This window comes from Pinus tabuliformis, chromosome J, assembly GCF_031772625.1.
Source record: "Pinus tabuliformis cultivar Carrire ecotype Pingquan chromosome J, CPIR1, whole genome shotgun sequence".
Classification (NCBI taxonomy): Eukaryota; Viridiplantae; Streptophyta; class Pinopsida; order Pinales; family Pinaceae; genus Pinus; species Pinus tabuliformis.
The window spans coordinates 1,244,005,459-1,244,023,532 of NC_142295.1; the positions used below are offsets into that span (position 1 = coordinate 1,244,005,459).

General features: G+C 38.1%; 2 protein-coding genes across 2 annotated transcripts in view; one reads left to right on the forward strand and one right to left on the reverse strand.

The window, feature by feature from the left end:
• The window catches only part of LOC149231707 (Vps51/Vps67 family (components of vesicular transport) protein), a 285,059-nt gene that overhangs the window by 115,934 nt on the left and 151,051 nt on the right, over positions 1-18,074 (forward strand). The window contains exons 9-11 of the mRNA XM_089381720.1: positions 6,226-6,299; positions 6,646-6,712; positions 7,362-7,486. Coding sequence (XP_089237846.1) covers positions 6,226-6,299; positions 6,646-6,712; positions 7,362-7,486 — 266 coding nt within the window. The remainder of the gene's footprint in view (positions 1-6,225; positions 6,300-6,645; positions 6,713-7,361; positions 7,487-18,074) is intronic.
• On the reverse strand, positions 11,772-13,140 carry LOC149231708 (uncharacterized). The gene is made up of 3 exons (XM_089379263.1): positions 12,717-13,140; positions 12,454-12,595; positions 11,772-12,325 (listed from the first exon to the last, which is right to left on the reverse strand). The coding sequence occupies exons 1-3, from the start codon at positions 13,078-13,080 to the stop codon at positions 11,863-11,865; spliced, it is 969 nt and encodes a 322-aa protein (XP_089235389.1). The 5' UTR covers positions 13,081-13,140; the 3' UTR covers positions 11,772-11,862.

Sequence of the window (18,074 nt, forward strand, 5' to 3'; positions counted from 1 at the left end):
TTCACCATGATCTGTTCTTCTAGCTGTAACATTTTGAGGAGGGTAATCTTTAAGGGACTGCTCATATTTTAGCTTCAATAACTGGGGGCTATTAACATAATTGATCATTTCCAACTCATGAGAATAGTTTTCAACCGCATATGAAATGAGAGACTTGAATTTTTTCTTGCGAATGTACTCAATAAGCTCAAGCACTGCCGAATTAATACGGTTATAACGATTTCCATTAACTGTAAGGGCTTGTATAACTGGATCAAAAGGGTCATTCTTCACTATTTGACAACTAGGTTGCACGAAACGGGAAACACGTACGAGTTTCCGAAACGGGAACCGATACGAAACGCGACCTCCCCAAATTTTGGAAACAGGGAAACACAAATATATATATATATATATATATATATATATATATATATATATATATATATTAGGACATTTAAGAAATATGTGCAATCATAAAGCATATATGATACATTCTAATTTATTACATTATGATAAAATTGTCAATTGTCACTGCATAAACTATAAGTCTCCAAATTTACATCTCATTTACTCATGAATGATCACATAATGAAAATAGAAATATCCAAAATCAGCCACAAGAAATTTCTAATTTCTTGTCTCGTGCTTGATTGGGAGTCTCCTCCTACATAGTCGAACGACCTTAGTGCTCTTGATTAAATACAAGTTTCATACCCTAGTACCCTACATGCTCTTCATTATTGGGAGTCTCCCCTGCATAGAGGGCTTGGTTCTCTTGATTAAATACAAGTTCCATACCCTAGTACATGATAAAATCCAATGGAAACATTGCAATCCCCCTAATCCTGAAATCCTGAAAAACAGATAAGTCTGCTGGATTTTGAGTGAGATCTAAAATTCTACTTTCTCCATATGAAATCCAATGAGGGCGAAACCACTCTCAAACATCCTAAGTCATTTCATGGTAATGTTACCATGAAAATGAAAAATAAAGGAGAATATCACTTTTACTTTAAGAATTTAACATTACCATGAATTGCATATGCCTCAAACTTCTTGATGAAGTGCGTATCAACACTCAGGCAAAAGTTCACTTTTATAACTTTAGACAGGCATCTAGAAGCAACTAGAAGTCACTAGGATAACCTAAAAATAAATTAGAAAACAAATTAAAAAAAAATTAAAAAAAAACACAAGTAAAAAGCTGGAAAGTGAGTCGTACGGCCCTAAAACGCGTTTCAGGCCATACTGGCCACGTTTCAGTTTTGTGAAACGTGGCAGTACGGCCTGAAACGCATTTCAGGGCCGTACCACACGCGTTTCAGCGTTTCGTACTCGTTTCCGTATGAAAAGGCCCCCTTGCCCTACGTTTCCTGCAACATAGTTTGACAATGAAGAGAATTGTTATTGTGCAAGAATCAAATGCCAACCACCACATGATATTTCTCCTTTTTGTGCTTCAAGCAAAGTACTTGTTCTATAACATCACTATTTAGAAAATAGTAATTTATTCTACAGGAATGGTGTGTAACATAGAAACATAAGAGGTCACAGATGTTTGTAAGAATCTCTGGCACTGTCAAACAAGCCCCTGGGCTAGTGCCATCAATACATGTAGCTTCTCTGCCTAGGTATGAGTTCCCATGTGCAGGACATGCTGATGTGATAACACCTATCAACTGGTCCATGTACTTGTCATAGAAAATATTTGTCAGTGTATCCCTTTGAGAACCTGATATCGTATAAGGGTCCAAAATCATCTAGATAATTTCCAAAAACTGGCAGCACATGTCCCTTCCAAACGTGGTCAAGAGGCTGAGAAGGGCATGGCCTTCTTGTTGAACCACAAATGTACGTAGAAGAGAAGCATCAAGTCGCATTTGGTGAACAAGTTGCAGACTCCTGCTGAGACTACAAAATTCCTGGAAGAATAAAACCAAGTCCTTTGCTTGATTTGGAATGTCAGGTGTCTTTAACCTTACAAACATCTCATGCATGAAAGCACTGTCTTCTTTGAGTGCAGACATGACTGTTGCATAATTTGAATATATAATTGAGATAATAGTTGTGAATGTAACCTCATTCAAGATTCATAGAAAAATGATATCCTTTATGTATATATCAATAACACGGTATAGACCATCATCCAAAGGTCTAGGAAGAGCTTCTGTTAATGACTGAAATTTTGAAAGTTTCAAATTAACATTTGGTATAACCTCTGCAAGGTAAATATCCATCAACTTTGCAACCGTTGTAATTGGTGTGAGTGGTGGAGAGCTTATAAATTGGCCATCATCAACAAAGTAAGGAGAAGCACCTCACGCTGTCTGATTCAGAAAGAGAAAATGGTCCAGAATTCGCTGAAACTCAGAATAGCTCCTGTAGCATGACTGCAAAATGAATTTATTGCTTTCTACAATTTCTTTTCCAGAATTAGGCCCTGCGGCTGCAGCCCTTGCGGTTGTGGCCCCTGCCCCTATGGTTGCGGTGCTCAGATCAGTTTTCTGTACTTCAAACCCTGCCGTTAGCTTTAAGGGGGATTCCGGAGTGTTTCTCGTGGATAAACTTCCATTGAATCTTGAAGACCGAGCCCTTTGACTAATGAATAAACTTAGCTGCTCAAGAATAACCCGTGCCAGGACCAGATAAGATCTTCATTTTCCTCAAACCAGAATTGTTTCAATGACCTGTGTCAGAACAAGAAGGGTGACTAGGTAGGGTGGGATCACCTCCACCGAAACTAGTCAAAGAAGAGAGGGGGTCTTAAAACCCTCTGCTCCTACCCTCCCCCTCACCGTTCCCCCCAATAGAGCAGGTTCTCTCTGACGAATAGGAAGATATGGGTGGTTCTTTCATCCCAGAGATAGAAAAATAATCGCTGGTTTTACCGGAGAACTACATAGGTTATATATGTAATTATGCAATTGGCGGTTTTCTATTGAGAGAGCCTTACCCTTGAAACCCACCTTTCAATTTATGCGCCTTCATCAAGAAGTACCACAGATGGATAGATGCCTAAACAGGTCCACCAGATAACTTCAACCTCTTGTCAAGAGCCCTCACCGTCTTGGAAGTTCTTGAATCTCACCTTCTCGGAAGTTCTTGAAGTTTTACTTCTTAGTTTTTCACCTCACTTTAGCGGAACTTATTCAAGCTTTACATCTCATTTTCTCATATCACCTTAGCGGTGACACAATCAGCTCACCTTACCGGGGAACTCTTATCTTACTCAAAGAAAAAAGGAGACAAATTAATCCAATCCAACGATGAAAATTTGATTCCAACTCTCCTCTATTTATAGTTTTCTCCATGGGCTTCCACATTTGAAGGGTTGTGTAAGCAACCCCCAATTTTGTGCTCCTTTGCCCCAGCTGACCCAATGTTTGCATAATGTTGCCCAACATTGGAAAAATTGGGTTTTACCCCTTTATCATGACTATAGCCTACAGGGTTGAATAAGCTATTTTGTCCTTCCAAAGGGAATTGATTTATAAGGGATATTACATTGGTCGAATGGAAGTCTGATCTACACATGAAGATTGGTGATGAGAGTCAGAAAATAATCAAAGGAGAAGCAACTATACTATTCAGGATGGAGTCAGGAGGGTCGCTGCGAGTCTAGGATGTACTTTGGGTATCGAAGCTTAGGTGCAACTTGTTGTCTGTTTCAACAATTGTGGCAAGGGGTTTGAAGTAATGTTGTAGGATGGAAAGGTGATGCTCAAGCCTAGTGGCTATAGCTCCTGTTTTGGAGCAGTTCTTGGAGTTAGAGAGAATGGTCTGTACAGGCTGAAGGGCAAAGCCTATTGACCGAGGAAAGAATAAGGCTTTTGAGACTCAAAGGGAGTTGAGTTTGGGAGGGGGTTTGCTGATTTAGAAGGAGAGCCCACAACCACATAAGAGCGAATTGTCAGAAGGAACAAAGGAGACTTCCATAGCTGACAAGAAGGAGCCATGGAATGGATTAAAGGCCTATCAGGAAAAGAAGAGGTAGGAGGCTTCTAGTAGCAAGGACACTTCCAAGAAGAGTAATTTTCATACTGCAAGTTTTGCTTCTATGATGGATGACGAAGCGTATGATGCATGGTGCAGACCAATCGTGGAGGAGAATTGTGTTCCAATGTGGGAAGAAGAGATACTTCCAAGGAATGGAAGTACCTCCCTCACTAAGAGGGAGTGTTGAAATTGGGTATCTTGGGAAGTACTCCTACAAGCCTTGGGTGCTAGGCTTGTGATGAGAAAACCCACAAAAAGATGAGTTGTGGGCAAAGTACTCAAGTTTGGTATTTTTAGCCCAAAGTAGTGGGTTTAACCCCCAAGGAAACTAATTTATTAATTTAATATTCTAATTTGTGTAGTGGGATCTCTTGAAGGATAAAGAGGGCTCCTAAGTCAACTATTGGAGAGATATAAATATAAGCCAAAGGAACGGCTAGTTATAAGTTGGAAGGACTCACACTTGTGCAAGGAAGAGAGCCCTAAAGGAGCCGCAGCTGGCAAGTGGAGGGAGTCCTGTTCAAGAAGTCCGTTTGGAGAAAGCTGAGTGGACTATCTAGCAAGGAGAAATGAACCGCAGGGCTATTCTTGGAAGGCCGAGATGGAAAAGGCTGGTGTAAGGTCTGTTGTAGCAAGTTGAGCGGCTGACATTGGTGCCTAGGATAGGTTGCAGCCACAAAGGAGGTCTGGATTGTGCCTACACAAGGGAGTCGAGGGTCTAGACTGTGCGAGAAAAGTGGCCGCAGGTTGGACAGTGGCTGAACAGAGGGGGCCGAGGGTTGTTGAGGGTAGGCCGAGGCCTAGAGGAGGGCATCCAAGGCCTATCACAGTTGGACAGATATCAGGAAGGAGGCCATGGGCTGTCAGGAGGCTGGCTGAGGGGCTGAACAACAATCTAAGGAGCTTGTAGAAAAGGCCGCAGCCTGGTTAGGGCTGGCTGCAGGTGTGATCAAGGAAAATAAGGGCTGCTCTAAGTGTTAAAGGACTAACAGCAGGGACAGCAAGAAGTCTGTGGGCTCAAAGGAATAAGCCTAGGCTTAAGAAGCTATCAGTGGATCTGCCAGGTGGGAAGAAGTGGACCGTGAGCCTAAAGAGAGTTGGCTGGGTAGTATTTGGTGGCAAAGAACAGCCAGGATCAAGGGTAGATGAGCGCTACAAAAACTCAGCCTCAGCCCAGGTACTTCGTATTATATTTTGTATTATACTACAGCATTCTACTGGGGTTTGTAAAGGGCCATGATGCCTGGTACGGGAGCCCTAAGATTTTCTTATTAATGGACTGACAAGGAATGTGTTCGGGCCATAATTCTTGGGTACTGTGTTCATTTCACTGCTGTTATATTCCGCTTGTGCAAAGTTGTTTTGGGTTGGGCATCTGTAGTGTGTTTATGTGCTTAGCTAAGGCATAGACCAGATCTAGGGTGCATGGGAATTCAAACATTACAATGATGCTTGTCTTGATGGTAGCCAGGACAAAGCCTCAATAGCCTTTAGAATAAGATTTGAAATTGTATTTGTGTTCATTTCATGTAAGAACCTAGATAATATTAATGGTACGAATTTTTCATTCTAATACGTTGTTCAAAAATTAGAAGGATGATCACATTTAAATGGTGTTGAAGAAACATTATATGGTTCAGAAAAAACTGTAGAGTATTCTTCACACCCCATATTATCCTCCCTAGGTATATTACAACAATGCTTGTATTGATGGTAGTCAGGACAAAGTCTCAATAACCTTTAGAATAAGATTTGAAATTGTATTGTGTTCATTTCATGTAAGAACCTAGATAATATTTTAATGGTCGATTTTTTCATTCTATTACATTGTTCAAAAATTAGAAGGATGATCACAATTTAATGGTGTTGAGGAAACATTACACCCACTCCCAACCACAAAATGTAAATATAATAACATATTCAATTTCAGTTGTTTGTCTTTGCTTTTGTGACACGTCCCACCTTCTGCTTTCATCTATTCATGGTTTCTTCCAAGAAGGTGATCAAGCATCTTTCCTTCGCCTTTGCTTCTGGTACGAGATTTGGATTGTGTACTGGGAATAAGGAATTCTTTGCTAGCAGTGAAAAGGAATCGAGGAATCCTTGCCAATATGTAAAGTTTTTAGACCTTCAATAATTATGACATACAACATTTTGATAAACTAACAGTGACATTAAAATATGAGTTTCATTTCAATTTGTCTCATTCAATCTTTTGAAACGTGTTATCTGGCATTGTGATTGTAGGAGTAATTTGTGCCGATGTCAGAAGGATGCATGAAGTTTTACCAGAGGCAGGCCTTCCGGAGTATGCAATTAAGGTTTTTGATATCTTCCAACAAACATTGCTTGTTTTTTGGATAGGTTTGCTGTGGAATGTGGATACATCCTGGCCATTTTGTTTACTTTAGCCACTTTTTTCTGAAATGCATAAATAAATTGTCTCATATATATTAAAAATGCTCGCTGAGTAGGCTATTCAGTGCATTGCAAACTTGCTGCCTTGACACAAATTAAACCTGATGCAATGTTTTTTGATATTTCACAATTAAGGATTGCGATTTCAAAATTTATGTCTTACATGCATCATGATCTGGGATTTAAGATATGAAGGGTACTGTATTGTTTGCTTGGTGTGCTGATTTTATTTGCCAATAATGTTTGCAGGCCGCAGAGACAGCAATCAAACAATATGTTTCGAATATGTTTGGTCGCCTTTTTTCACAAGTGACAGGTGCAGAGTGCTACTCTGTCTTTTTGTCATCTTTTTATTAAAAACTAGAATTCCTTACTATCAAAGAGAGTCAAGTCAGAAAATTTTCTCTGCATATTTCTTCAATAAGTTTAATCAATTGAAATCGAGACATACAGTTTCAACATCGCTACTTGAAAGCACACTTTACCTCAGCATTATGCTTCTGTGTTGAGGATGCCATAACAAACTCATACGTATCATGTATGCTGCAGTGAATGGTCCCTTGCATTCCACATTAGGTTTAAATATGATTATCATGCAAGCCACATTCACTCTGCGTAACATTATTGATCTGTATATTCTAGCAGTATTGCTAACTTGTATTTATCAATGAAGGGTAAGTTATCATAGAAGACATTCAAATAAAACCAGTGAATTTTTAGATTAAATTGATTCAGAATAGCAGTCATTTCACCCATAATTTTTTTTTTGGAGGAGATAAAGGCATAAACCATTCCATTTATATCCACAGCTAACCACTGGATCTTCTTAACATTCATTTACAGTTTAAAATAGTCCTTCACACCCTTTCCAGTAGTTAATGAATATTCACATTTTTTTTTGCATCTTGGATACATTGAGATTCAAGAGATTCTTTTAAGCTCAATGGTGGTTGGATGCATAACAGGAATTCTTGCAATACTTCAGTCACACCAGAGGGATAGAGAAAGTCCAGAGAAAATTAAACCACTGCAAGTAGCTTTTGATAGTGGAAAGAATGCTTTGCTTCAAGGGAGCCTGGATATCTTAGTGGTAATTCATCTTATAACTTGAAAGGAAATCTTCATATTGTATCCTATTTGAGTGGCTAGAACAGATTCTGATGGAGCCATATGACATTGTTTCTTCCCTTTTTAAAGTGCTCATTAATGTGCTTCATGTAATCTCATCCTGTAGTTATGTTTGTTGCTTGAAATTCCTTGTTTGTATATTTGATGAGACATCAAGCATAGAACTAATTTTAAGGTGGATGGATGAGGCCACATTATTGCTCCATTGAAGATGCTTAACTAGCTTTGTTTCATTTTTTGTTTGTTAGGTTAATTATGATTAATTTACTCGACTATATTCAAGTTTGCTCAATTATTATAGGGTTTGATTTTTAGGTTGTGTGCTGCTATTGGTCAATCGTTTCATATTTCATCTTATGGTTAAAAATTTGTACCTTTTATATTATTGTCTTTTTTCAATTATCTCTTTAAACCGTAGCCTAGCTTTTGCTTTATTATGTATCATGCTCACATCCATTGATACTTCATTTTGTCCTTCTTCAGACCTAGTGGGTCAAGACTCAAGACTCAACAGGTATCTATAATGCTTGCTGGATTTGTAAATACGCTGTTTGGTCTTCTCCTAGTACCTTCAGCATGCATTTCATCTTTCTTACCAAGATGTATGAGAGCCCCAATACATTCCCACTAGTCACATGTTATCATTATGGCTTGGCTTTTAGGCATGAGATATGGAGAGGGGTGTATGGTTCTAGGTGTTGAGAAATATAGGGCAGCAAGATTAGGTGATTTCTCTTACTTTGATAACAACTTGTGATGTCTTTTTACTTAAATTAATTAGCTTCTTCTTTCTCTTGATTATATTTAGTGTTCATATCATCAAACAACTACCAAATCATAAAGAACCATGAGACAATAGGACACAAGATGTAGGCGATCAGCTAGGGCCAAAACCTCTCCACTTGAGAGGAAAACCCACAATAATTCTTTTCTTCTTATAGAACTTCAATTGACGAATTCCAAGGCCTATGACCCTTGACCAAGAACCCTCCAAGACCAAGTCAAACCCTCCTTGGCAATCTTTCCTTCTAGCAACTTTGACCTCAACAAATTTTTCAATTTCAACACCAGTAGATTCTTCTGCAACTTCGACCTCCCAATAGATTCTTCCGCAACTTCGACCTCCCAATAGATTCTTCTGCAACTTCATCCTCCATCAGTTTCTTCTGCAGAAACCCGGGTCCTTGCACGTGTGAAAGAAATGATGTTCCAACATGTATCTATAATGCTTGTTGGAATTGTAAATACGCTGTTTGGTCTTCTCCTAGTACCTTCCATGATGTGAATTCAGCATTGCATTTTGAAGCATAAAAACTGATAGCTTGTTGACTTAATATGTTAAAATGCACGAGAGGTATTTTGTAATAATAATTTATTAGATATAAAAATGTACAAGGGATGAATGTTACAATGAGGACCGGCATATATATACCTAAGCACGTGTCCTTTCATGACTGGGCATGTCTTTAAGACATGCTTTTTCACTTAACTTAATGGCTATTTAACATAGTCAATATTTGATTATTTAATATTTTCATTTATTTTATTTATTTACTTGTTATGAATTATATTGATAACATAGCCCCTTCCTTTAGAAGCTTTTGTTCTCAAAGCTATATTGCTGGCAATTGTCTTTGCGGTTGTCGTCTCGACATATGGAAATTTGCCGTCACTGGTGGCTCAACGTCTATAATTCGCTAGTAACTCTATTTTGAGTCTAGGGTTGTCTTCCCTTTTATTTATTTTTTTATTTTTTTTTAAAGTTTTATTTTTTGGGAAGTTTTTTTTTATTTTTTAAAGATTTTTTTAAAATAATATATATATATATATATAAAAAAATTTCCATAATTAAATTAATTTATATTAATTTTATAAATTAATTGAATTAATTTTATAAATTAATTGAATTAATTTTTATTTATGTATACGATTAATCATGTACCAATTAATGTAACTCGTCCACGCCTCGTAATCCCACTAAAAGTCACGATGGATCACTGTTCTCCGCCCACCACGATTCCGTTGCAGAAAAGGTTCAACGATATTGGGAAATGAACCAGAACCGCAGATAGATGCCTACGACTCCTGCTATCTTAGGCCATGAACCCTTCCTCCCGCAATGAGACCAAATAATCCAAAGACACTGGATCTGGGTTACCATAATTATCGATAACATGATTTGGATTAAAATTAGGTTCAGGCCAGTCTGGATATGGTGTTAACAGAAATGGATGCCAACCCTGATTAACATGGAAGGCAGGATTACCAAAACCTCTCCCAACAATAACCCCAAACTGCGATCCCGTCTCATTCAATTGATAGATATCGCACACATTGGCATTGGCAGTATAAATAGGGAATTTAACACTGTTGGGTGTGGGCATCCGACTCTCATTGCCCAAGTTGCAATATGAAGCATAAAAACTGATAGCTTGTTGACTTAAATGTTAAAAATACACGAGAAGTATTTATAATCATAATTTATTATATAAAAAGGTATATGTGATGATCAAATGTTACAATGAGGACCCACATATATACCTAAGCAGGTGTCCTTTTGTGATTGGGCATGTCTTTTAGACATGCTTTTTCACCTAACCTAATGATTGTTTAACATAAAGAATATCTGATTATTTAATATTTACATCTATTTTATTTATTTACTTGTTATGAATTATATTCATAACATAGCCCCTTCCTTCAGAAGCTTTGTCCTCAAAGCTTATTGTCGGCAGTTTCCTTTAGTTTGCATTTGTCATCTCGGCATATGTAACTCGACGCCATTGGCACCTCTACCTGTATCATTTGCTTGGTAACACTGTCTTGAATCTAGGGTTATCGATTTTTGTTTTTTTTTGTTTTTTTATATAGCTGTCTTAAAGCTAGGGTTTTTGTATCTCCACTTTTTATTTATTTATTTATAACATCTTTTTTCTTTTAATATTGAACTCTTTTTTTATTTTTCTGTTTTTTTTTTAAACATTGATTTTTGTTTAAATATTGATTTATTTTTATTTGATTATGTAATTATACTTTATATATATTGTATAATTATAAGTTATATATCTATATATATATATATATATAGATATATATATATATATATATGCTATATAAATCAGTGTTGATAATATCGGTATCGGGAAAATATCGGCGAGGGTCCGGAAAATATCTTATCGGAAATATCGGCGAAAATATCGGCAAAATATCGGCAAATATCGGCAAGCATAAAAAATGCATAATATATTCATTTTTTTCAGATTTCTAAACATATAAAGCAATAACAACATGAACTAAACACATTGGCACATAAATATGAAGAAAACACTGATATATATGATGTCAAATAGAAATGATACATCAAACTTCAAAGGCGATACCAAATCTTGCTGATCCCTGATAGTGATAAATTGATAATTGTCCAATCAAGGACTCAAACAAAAATTAAAATAACATCACATATCCTGCTGATCCCTGATAGTGATAATTGTCCAATCAAGGACTCAAACAAAACAACATCACATATATAAAAGTTTAAAAGTATTTCATCATCATGAGTTATAAACTTATATGTAGCAAAAGTTGCAAAACAAATAAAACTAGCAGCTATCTATCTGAGACCATTGGCCTCTCCCTAGCAACTTTCTTTCTGTCTTGTTCAGCAATTGCTTCACGAGCTTTTTGTATAACCTCTGCACTAGAAACCATACAAGGCATCACATCTGCTGCATCATATGCAGAGAGTTTAGCCAGATGGTATTTCAATCGTGTAATCCCTCCTGACATCTTGGTCCCACACAAGTTGCATGATATATATGCCTGATTTGCCCCACCAACAGCCTCCCCATACTCCCAAAATGGGTCCAAGGCTTTTGGCATATTTGACATTTGTAGTGAACTAATTCAAACCTAGGGCACAAAAAAAACAAAAAATTGGCATTAAATGAGTATAACTATACAGTGCCCAGCAAACACTCAAGAAACTATTTTAATTTTTAAAGCAACATCTTCATGTTCAGAATTTAAACAACAAAAGCAAGCATAAAAAATGCATAATATATTCATTTTTTTCAGATTTTTAAACATATAAAGCAATAACAACATGAAATAAAGTTTAAACACATTGGCACATAAATATGAAGAAAACACTGATATATATGATGTCAAATAGAAATGATATATCAAAGGCGATACCAAATCGTGCTAATCCCTGATAATTGTCCATTCAAGGACTCAAATGTGGAGAACCAATACAAAATAACATCACATATAATAATAAAAATATCTCATCATCATGAGTTACATGTAGCATAACAAATAAAACTAGCAGCTATCTATCTACTGCCCTCTCCCCCTTTTACGGGAAAACATGATGGGCTGTTTGTCAGGCCTGCCCCTAGTAGTAGAAGGCCCTAACACTGCCTCTGCACCTAATGTCAAATAATGAGTGATAGGCATGGAGCTATGCTCTCCTATATCTATAGCAGATGGTGTTGATGCTGATGCTCCCGCAGTGTCCTCCTCCAGCTCCTCCTGCTCCTCCTCTAAGTGCTGCTGCTCCTCTGACTCCGAGTCCTCCTCTTGCTGCCCCTGCTCTAATGGATCATCTGCCACTGGATCCTCCAACCATGAAGGTGACTCCTCCAATATGGGCTCCTGAGACTCCACCCTCCACGGAGACAATACATCAATATTGTCTAAGGAAATGGCATCTGGATCCACTGGTGATTCTATTTGCCTCACTCGAAGTCGGATGTTGTAATGCACATACACCAAATCGTTGAGGCATGCGAACTCCAACCTGTAAGAGTGTCAAAAAAAGTAATGAGTCTTGACTCTTGACTCTTGACACTTGAAGGTCATAAATTAAAAATTAAAAATTACAATAAGTGTAATTGCTCAACTGAAGGCTTGAGTTCAAAGTTATACCTGTTGCGCTTTTTGGCGTGTATTTTCTCAAATACACTCCAATTGCGCTCACACCCTGAAGAGCTACATGTTTGACTCAAGATTCGTATAGCCAAATTTTGCAAATTTGGTACCCTTGCACCATAGCTTCGCCACCAAAGATCTACAACAAAATAATGAAATAAAAAATTCAAAAACTTAAAAGTTAAAAGTTAAAAGTTAAAACTTAAAACATAATTAAATTCAAATTTCTAATTTCTAATGAGTGATGACTTGTCACTTACGTGGCATGAAGAGGGCCCTTTCCTTAATGGCATCATCAAAGCCAAATAGGCCAACACAATCCTGATAACTATGTATCTCGCGGCTGATTTTGCGACGAAGCTCAGAATCAGGTACCATCCTCTCAATACAGGAATGGAGCCCTTCCATCACCTCGCCATCAAAACGAAATTTGCATTTGTATGCAAATGCAGGGTTGAGGAAGAGTGCTGCTGCATGAATGGGTCGATGAAGCATCCCTGTCCACCGACTATCGATCACATCCCATAACATCATCTGCCTATTAAGGCCAGCAGAACCCTTGTCTGCATAATAGGAACGAATGGCCTCCTTGGCCCTATCCATGCCCTCATACAAATAAGGCATTGCAGGCTTCTCTCCATCCACCAATCTAAGAACCTTTACTATAGGTTCGCTAACTGCACATGCTTCTTGTACTCCAAGCCAAAATGTCTCAGAGTACACCATTTTTTCAATGGCTCTCCCATCAGGTCTCCTGCTGTATCTACAACCACGCCAATCATCAGACACAAACATTTGCTTCAACTCGTAATGACATCGAAGCAAAGACTGAAGAGTAATAAAGGTTGTGGCAAAACGTGTGATGGCAGGACGCCGCAACTCCTTGTTTCTAGTGAACCTCCTCATAAGGCTAAGAACAAAAGCATGGTTATAAATAAACTTGGGGATGCTCCTAGCCATATCAACTGCCTCCTTGATGAAGGAGAGTTTTCCCATATCCTCAAGCAACAAATCAAGACAATGCACTGCACATGGAGTCCAGAACAATGTGGGATGCCTCTCCATAAGCATTCTGCCGGCAGACACATAATTAGCTGCATTGTCTGTTACGACTTGCACCACATTCTGCACACCAATCTCCTGAATGAACCCATCTAACAACTCACATATCGTTGCTGCATCTTTGATATGTTCTGATGCATCCAACGATTTAATAAACATGGTACCTTTAGGACAATGTACCAAGAAATTTAGAAGGGTCCTACCCTTCCTATCTGTCCAACCATCAGACATCACTGTGCATCCAGTGACTTCCCATGTCTGTTTCAACTCCGCCAATCTAGAGTTGATGTCCTGTTTTTCTGCTTGAAGAATTGGCCCCCGCAACTCCTCATATGTGGCACTTTTGTACCCTGGGCCCACAACAGCAATAGCATCACACATTGGTTTCCAAAATGGATTGGTTTTTGTGATGCTGAGAGGTAAGTCGCTCCAAAAAATACACCTCCCCATGACTCTATCTGCTTCTTCCTTCTCCTTTTTTTTATAAAGCGATTTTATGCCAGGTTGTGCTCCAGCTCCTGTTCGTGGAACAAAAAATGATGACCTCGCATTCACACTAGCAGTAGCGCTAGCATGTGATGGTGTGCCAGTTGTGGAGCCCCTCCCACTAGGGCTAGTAGGGCCACTACCCTGAACATCAAAATCAGGAGAAGATATCCCAAAAGATCTACCTGCACGTTCAGCTTTGTTTCTTTCCGCCTCTTCCTTCTTTCTGTCCTTTTCTTCAATTGCCTCAAGAGCTTTTCGTATAAGCTCCGGACTAGAAACTTTACAAATGCCAACATCATGTCCAGGGAGTCTAGCAAGATGGTATTTCAGTCGTGTAACCCCACCTGTCATCTTGTCCCCACACAATTTGCATGAAAGATATGCACGATTTGTCCCACCATCAGGGATCCCATACTCCCAAAATGGGTCCAAGTTTTTTGGCATATTTGTATTTTGTAGTGGGCTAACTCAAAAGGAAACCTACAGCACCAAAAAAAATTTGGAATTAGTAACTTAATAAGTTATTAAGTAATATATAACCCTTGTTTTTTTAATATATAAATTTATAAAATTCTGAAGAAAAGCTCAGATCGAACTACCCAGAAGAAATGTCAAGCATAAAATCAAAATTCTGGGCAATTCTGTGAATAAAACACTGCAGACCTGGGCCCATAGACTGAAGTTCTCAAGGGAATCGAACTGCATCATTTGAAGATTTAAAAGTCTAGAAATTAAGCATTTACAAGGCCGAAATCCTTATGTTAATGAGCGAGGTTCCGAGATCAAGTATTGAAGTCTGAAATCTATATTAAAATCTGAACAGTATCTCATTTCAGAAATCTGAGAACTTCAGGAGTCTGTACATTTTTATGGGTAATCAATTCAAGGAATAGAATATCTCATTATGGACTAAAAGAAGCCTTTTTCAAGCCCGCATAAAATTTACTTGTTGACTGATCAGGACCGAATTGTTTGAAAGCCTTATAAGCCTAGCTGAAAGGTCAAAAATTTGAAGCCACAGTCTCTTATGAAAAGGTACCAAGACTTCTGTTGAGAAAGGACAAAAATCTATGCACATATATGTATAAGAAATAGGCCTCAATAGTCACATAAAGCCGACCTGGAAGGACCATATGATCAAGATCTACATGCATTTTGGAATGGGTGTCTAGCAAGAGTAAAAGAAGACTTTTCTGCGTTTTCTACCATCAAGCAAGTAGTCTATATCAATATAAAGAGGAGTATATCTAAAGAGCTGTAGCAGTTCCTTCTTGGAAACCTCTACTACAAGTAAAGAGAAGCAAGTATCAATATCACTCTTTATGTTTTAGTCAACTAACAATGTGTATGCAGTTTGCAAGATAAGGCAACAAGCTCAATAGAATACCAAAACAAAGGTATGTGTAACTTGTTCATTTGTAAAGAACGTGATTCTTAGAAAATTAGTTGATTAACTCCTAGATAGTACATATGAAAAATCTCACTTGCTTCCGCTTGTCTAGGATTTGTAAATAGTTAGAGATATATGAACAAGAATAAATTATTGGTCTTTGTCAAATATATATGTCGTGGACAGTCTTGGAATAAGTTAGGAATCTGAGCGGCTGAGCCAAAATAGTGTTAGATGGTAGCTCTTGAACGGTGAACCATTATATAATACATAGAAGCGGAAAGAAGATGCCATTTGGAAGTTCTAAAGAGATTGGAATGTTGAAGAAGTTGTGCCATAGGGTCATCGACCGCATTTTGAATAAGAATCTATCCGGCCAGTATATAGACTCTAAACTTTAAAGTATTAAACCCTCCGCAGCCAAAGTATTAACGCTGGGGCATACGCATACCTGTAAAGTTGTAAACCGGAACCCTCCGCAGCCAAAACCCTCCGCAGCCACCGTTCGAACTTCGTAGCGTCTCCAGGCTCCAGCTCTCACGAAAGTTCGAAACCGAAATGGCTCATTTAGGGCCTAAACCCATTTTATAAAGGCTGCCGGCGATTTTTATGGTCGTCTTGCGATATTTGATAAAATATCGCCGAAATCTCGTGCATATCGCGCTAAATTCGAAAATAGCAAATATCGCGATTTTTTCGGGGCGAAATTTCGGCTCGCCGAAAATATCGCGATATTTGCGAATATCGCCGATATTTCGGCGATATTATCAACACTGATATAAATATAATTATATAAACTTTTTTTTATACGTTGTAATGCTAATCACCAAGCATCGTTTCCAAATCGGTGACCACGTCTGTTGACCTTCGTTGACAAACCATGACTCAGATTGATAACCGGCCATGCTGTTGACGACTTGCTTGTTTGACGGACGATGTATCGGCCCGTTGTAAGGTGGTCAACACACGCACCAATCACGACAGATCGTCACGGAGTATACCCTGGCACCTGCACCAGTCACGGCCTCGGACCCGCAGACGTCCGTCTATCTTCGTTGTTCTGAATGTGGCCTTTGATACAACTCTGAATTGTATGATGCCTTTCTCCATGCAAATGTCCTTGATAGTAATCTCGAGGGGATTGGTTGCGTTGTTTTTCAGAAACTTGAGGCATCACTTGATTTTGTTGTTGTGGACTAACACTAGTGTTTCCTTGATTATCAAATTGTTGTTGGACATTTGTTAATCCGTTGGTTTCTTGAGAAACCTGTAGAACATCAACATGATCAGGGTTTTCTTGAGAAACTTGTACAACATCAACATGATCATGATTTCCTTGAGAAACTTGTGCAACATCAAGATTTCCTTGAGAAAAATCCCCAACAACTTCTTTGAATGGAGAAGTTCTAGTAATTCTAAGGTTTGTAGTTGAATCCAATATATAAAGCATGCTTGATAAAAACCCTAAAACCAGTTGCCATGCAGGTTTTCCCTTCCAGAATTCACCATTTTCTTGTTGAAGCCTATCAAGAATTTCATCTCCAATTCTATCCATATCTTCATCTTCATTCCCTGCCTTTTCTGAAATGGAACTCCTAAGAAAAACATGTTGAGACACAACATAACTCAAATCAGGGCATTTTTCCCTTTTAAAAACCTCAGCAATATGAATCTTAACATTGTCCCAGTTGATCAGACTCTTAGGATCTGCTTTGTTTTTGGAAATAATCTCAGGAAAATCCAGTGATCAAACAATTGGGTTGCAGGTGCTTGAGTCTTCAATCAAATCCAAATTATCTGCAATGCATTGCAGCTTACAGATTCTACCCTTAACAGACCTCCCATCAATACCTTCAATATCCAGATCTTGCATTTGAATTGCATGTGGGACAAGTTTAGAATCAGAATTTTGTTGTTGTTATATGACAACCAACGTTTTTCCATTGGAGGTCCATGGAATTTCGGGGAACTCTGTAAGCTCATTTTGATCCAAATGAGAAACAAGATAAGCTACTTCTTTTCTTTCATATTCCCAATTGGATTCGGATTTTGAGTGGTCTTCTTCTCTAGTTTTCATATACCCACTTTGACTATCCTTCTCATCAGAATCATTGTTGAGATCATTTTCATCTTCATGTGGATCTTCTTCATCATCTTCCTGCGTGGAGGCACCAACAAAATGTTTTGCAGGAGAAGCTGAGGGCTTTATATCAACATAACCCATATTGAACTGCCCCTCTGAAATCCACGCACTCTTTCGAGCAACTAGGGCTGCAGCAACACCTGTTGCTAGAACTTTGAGATCCTCTCTTTTATCAGCCTTGATTTTGCTAATCCTTTTTTCAAGATTAAACCCTGTTTTCTTCGTGACATGAAAAACACTTGAAATTTTTGTTAAAATTATCAAGGCATTACAGATGTCCATGTACTCATTTGATTCTAAACATTGTATAAGTAAACGTGTAATCCGCCCACTCCACTTCCAATGATGCATAAATTCCAGCAAGGGTGATTCTTCTTGACAAGCCCTGTATGCTGCAAGGTGTTGATCATCCCTAATAAGAGATAGTGGATCAAATGGATTTTCTAAGAAACGAATTATTTTATGATTATATATCTTTGCCATTAAAAGCTTCTCATCATTTCTTAAGGAGCAAGCAATGCTTACATTTCTCAT